A 5,101-nucleotide genomic window follows, 5' to 3' on the forward strand; every position below is an offset into this window, starting at 1 on the left:
GTATCCAAATCTGAACTAAAGTGTGAGGAAGTACATCATACTCAAGATTGACTCCAAAATGTTTGTGTGTTGTGAGAGAAGCATTGTAATTCTGACAGCAATGAGAAAGAAAAGCCGGATTCTGAAAGGCAGGCTTCCCAGCCTGCCAGTGCAGAGACAGTAAAGGATAAAGCCTTATAAAAATGGAATGCAAACTGTCGTTAGAGACACTTTACCCAACAACTGATGGGAACAGATGCAGAGACCTGCAACCAAACATTAGGCAGAAGCTCAGGAAACCATGTGAATGTGTGGGAGGAAGAATTGTAGGAGCCAGAAGGGTCAAGGACATCACAAGAAAACCTACAGAATCAACTAACCTGGGCCCAAAGGGGCTCTCAGAAACTGAACTGCCAACCAGGGAGCCTCGGCACATGTGTTAAGGTTGTATAGCTTGTCACTGCTGACACAGAGTCCCAGCTAACCCCAGTGTGTCCCCTGCAGGTCTTTCTGCAACTCCCCCAGGACTTCCACACTGAGGAAAGGAGCTGCAGGACCAACATCCTCTAAGATGTTTATATGGACCAGTGGCCGGACCTCTTCATCTTACAGACACGATGAGAAAAGGTAAATTCCCTGGACTCGGGTGCTCTTACCAGACTTTATGGAACAATGAGGACCTTGGTGGCTGCTCCCCCTTGTCGCTGTGACAAAACACCTGAGACAACTTAAGAAAGGAAGGGTTTACTTTGATGCCCAGTTGGAGAGTACAGTCCGTCACAGTAGGGGACATGACGGCAGGAAAGGGAGGCAGCTGGTCACATTACCTGTAGTCAGCAAGCAGAGACAATGCTTCTGCAAGGCTTGCTGTCTCCTTATTCAGCCCAGGAGCCCAGGCTCAGAGACACTGCTGCCACATTCAAATCTTCCCTCCTGTGAGTGCTAGTTTTATGTCACCTTGACCCAAGCCTGAGAAGAGGCAACAGTGACTGAGAAAATGCCCACACCCAATTGGTCTATGACTGAAAATGCCTTCACCACATGCCAGAGGCTTATTTCCATGGTTGTTATAAATCCTGTGGAGATTAACCATCACAGAAACTGAATTTCGTGTTTTAAATTTTGGGAGGGGATCTACACCTCAGAGCTGGGGCCTCAGACACTCTGGCCTTTATCTCTCTTGCATGCTCACTCATACTCAGTGATTTTGCAAGACTGTGCCTCATCAGAAATGCCCCCCACACTCATATGCCCACCTACCCTTCCTTCTATATCCCCACTCTGCCTGAAGACGCCCAATCAGAACTTGAACCCCACTCTCAGCCTCACCCTCCTCTTTACCCAGTCAGACTTGGCTTTGTTGTCTATTGAATTTCCAGAGCCTTGCACTGTGCCAGGTACACAGTAGATACTGAATATACTCTGACTCAAGTGGTGAATATTGCATGTCTAGGAACCAAGCATATAGCAAAAGGAAGGCTGAACTTCAAGCTGGCTCAGGGCGGCTCGGCGGGGTCACAGATCCCTTGGAGTGCATGCAAGAACAGCTGAGGGGAGGGAACAAATGGAGAGAGAGAAAACACAAGAGGTCAAAGTCACACAACGAAAACTGAATGGGTTATGCAGCTCAACCCAGCCACTTCCATTCTCCTTTGGGTTTAATGTGTTCATAAAATTATATAAATTATATACCCCTGATATGTGTGTGTGTGTATGTGTGTGTGTGTGTTATTGCACATGCAAGTGTGGAGACCAGTGGTTGATATTGAGTGTCTGCTTCAATCTCTCTCCACCTTTGTTTTTGAGATCTGGTCTCTCACTAAACCTGGAGTTAAATGGTTGACTAGACTGGTTAGCCAGTCTTCTGCCTGTCCTGTCTTCACTCCGTACCCAGTGCTGGGTTCACAGATGAGAGTCACTGTGTTCTGCTCTTTTCACGTGGGTGTTGGGTGTGTTCTGCTCTTTTCACGTGGGTGTTAGGGATCTGAACTGAACACCTCGTGCTTTCAAGGCAGGCACTTTGCCCACTGAGCCATCTCCCTAGCCCTCTACAATCATTTTTAAGTGTTTTTTTTTTCTACAACTGTTCTTAAGTGTTTTTTTCCCTCCATTTGTTACCAGTGCTTGGAGCCTGAGCCCACTGTTTCCATGTTCTTATCCAAAGAACTGAAATAAAGGCTCATACAGATTGCAAAGTAGCAAAGAAACTTTATTCAGAAGCAAAGCAATAGCATGGATCAGAAATAAGTCCATTTCAAGTAGGCAAGAGGCTGTAAATGGCAAAGTATTCACAGGCCCTTCCTACTGACCTTCTTATGGAGCTGTTACCAAAGAGAAGCCTGTTACCAAAGAATACAGTGAGAGCAGTTCTCGCTCTTGACTGATAGACTAGATCATAAAATCATTTTTATACCATGTACTCCCTTCCTATAATGCATCTGGTTTTAATCCTATGCACACTCATGTACATAAGCATATGGTGGTAAACGGGGAGTCTCCCTAAAAGTTCACCTGAAGAACCAGTTTTGTCTTATTATCATGCAACCGAAACTGGTTCAAGTCAGATCAGCCCTGCCATCCTCCTATATGAATGTGTTGAAAATACACAGACTAGAAGCTGTCTCTTTGTTGGCTATAAAAGGTAGACACTTAGATCATAGTTTAAAATAAGTGCATGTAGCTTGAGAGTGGGGAGGGACACAAGGGCTGCCTCCTGGTTGTTAGGTGCCTTTTTTAGAGATGGCTACACAGGCATAGTACATGCTGATGAGGGTCTTAGCTTTTTTAATTCTTTGTTAAAAGATGGGTATGCATAGCCCAAGCCAGGTGGAGTCCCAGGTTACTATGCTATTCCCTATGCTTGCCTGCCTCCTGTTTGCTTTCTTCATCTATATCTCTTTCTTCCTCATTAATCTTGTACTATTATTTAAGTAATGATAAGTTTTAAGCACATCTGACTTTACCAGCATTCTTCAGCTTGAGTGACACATCAGGAAGAATATGATAGAAATCAGAATTGAGAATAATACTGGGCATGCATAAGGGGCATTATTAAATATTCTTCGCAGAGCTTGTTTTTCTTCTTAAAACATGAGTTGCCCTACAAATAAAATTCCTTTGAAAAATTCCAGAAGCAAAACTGTCATAATAAGTAGCTATTTATATTAGAAATTTGAGGGTCACTTTTTACAGTAGAAAATCTGTTAAATAAAGAAATATATTTATCAATTAGTACTTTAAAGTATTTTGACATACCATTACTTGGGAATAGCAAGTTTAAAAGTTGCATGCAAGTGATAATTGCATCCACACACATACTCCATATTTTCAATGCTTTGTACATCTCATGTTACCTTAGTTACAGGAAAATAGTCCCATAGTAGTTAACTGTAGCCCAGATGGCAACTAGCATTTGAACAAAGACTCAGTGCTCATCTCAACTCCAAAGACAGTGTATTCATTACTTCCCTACTGATGTTCAAAATAATTGACCAAGGAAATTTAAGGGAGGGTTGATTTTAGCTTTTGTTGGAGAAAGCAATCCATCTTGGAGGTGAAGTCATGGAGACTGGAGCTTGAGACAGGGGATGACAGTGCACCTGCACCTGCTGTCAGGAAGTCAGAAAAGATGAATGCTGGGTACTCAGCTTCTTTCTCCATTTTATTGAGCCTGGGATAAGTGCCACATACATTCAAACAGAGACTCCTTTCCTCAGTTGAACACTTCTAGATATGTTTGTGTTTCTATGGTGATTCTAAATACCACCAAGTTGATTACGAAAATTAGCCATCTCACAGATGGACTGAAATCTCACTTTCTTTAATTATATCTGGGCCTCCATGTGCTCTTGCTCAGCCAGGCATAGAGATGAAGATGTGGTCAAGGAAAGGCAAACAAACTAAACACACTCAGCTGGGAATTTCGGCTGTGAGAACATGCTGGCTCTACATCCTTAAGCTGTTTCTGCTTGCGTCTGATAGTTGTGTAGGCCAAAGGTGTGCATACTGACACCCCTGTTCAACAAATGCACTTATTACTTTAAATCCCATAATTACTGAAATTATCCTTGAAAACAAAAACTAAAGTTATAATTTAAGTGTCAGGACATTGTATTGATGCAGAGGAGCAACATAATTATATGTTCTTCTAAGTCTCAAGAGTTACTGGTTCGTCAGGCCTGGACTGGTTTTGTGTGAATATCCAGTAATCACATAAAAAAAACCAAACAAACAAAAAAGAAAAAGAGAAAATTACATATAAAAGATGAGGCTTTTTTAAATAACACAGGAACAGTAAAGACCAACTAGTCAGCTTAAAGGTGAAGCCTGTTAGGTTATCTGATGAAGTCCTAATTTTATGTCACCAAGCCTTTTTCTGATTGAACAGGATTCTCTGCACTGAGGGAGGAGAGAAAAGCAGTCTTTAAAAACAATCATAATCCAGACAAGTTTCTGGGACAAAAGACAGATTAACAAGGAAAAAACAAGGAAGCTTATTAAGGAAAACACAGTGCATGTCAGAAGGGAGAGAGATAACCACCAAAGTATAAAATATTTCAACACAGTGAGAGATTTTATAGATGCAACAGGATTAAGGAGAGATGGGAAACTGCAGAAGAATCTGCCTGGCTGGTCAGGTCACCCCTGGACTGATGGAGGAGCCTCCTTCCCAACCCACCAAGGATGGAGGAAGCAGGAGAGAGGCAAGAAGTAGGAATATCCCTTGTTTTATTAATCCTTTCCCAGATTTTAGGTAAATAAACACAGGCAGCCAGACCCCTGCACTTAAATTATCTTTGGCTCAACTAGAAGAAATAGATCTGTTTCTTTCACTTACAAGCTCCTAACTCCAAGAAGAACTGGGCAGCATCTCCCTCAGGGAACTCATCACGCTTCTTTAATGTTCAAAAACACTTTACATATTTGCTGGTAGATGGAAAGACTACTGTGTATTGTTGATCAATTTTGGTTTCATATCGCTGTGAACTAACCTTTTTTCCTTCTTTCTTTCTTTCCTTCCTTCCTTCTCTCCTTCCTTTCTTCCTTCCTTCTCTCTTTCCTTTCTTCCTTCCTTCCCTTCCTTCCTTCCTTCCTTCCTTCCTTCCTTCCTTCCTTCCTTCCT

The 5,101-nt window shown here is 42.2% G+C and overlaps 1 protein-coding gene across 1 annotated transcript in view; it reads left to right on the plus strand.

Moving 5' to 3' along the window:
- Nucleotides 1-550: 550 nt before the first annotated feature.
- The window catches only part of Kcnmb2 (potassium calcium-activated channel subfamily M regulatory beta subunit 2), a 31,634-nt gene continuing 27,083 nt past the window's right edge, over nt 551-5,101 (plus strand). Inside the window, exon 1 of the mRNA XM_028765025.1 lies at nt 551-606. Within this exon, the coding sequence (XP_028620858.1) occupies nt 551-606 (56 nt within the window). The remainder of the gene's footprint in view (nt 607-5,101) is intronic.

This window comes from Grammomys surdaster, unplaced genomic scaffold (assembly GCF_004785775.1).
Source record: "Grammomys surdaster isolate TR1022 unplaced genomic scaffold, NIH_TR_1.0 62, whole genome shotgun sequence".
In the NCBI taxonomy this organism is placed as follows: Eukaryota; Metazoa; Chordata; class Mammalia; order Rodentia; family Muridae; genus Grammomys; species Grammomys surdaster.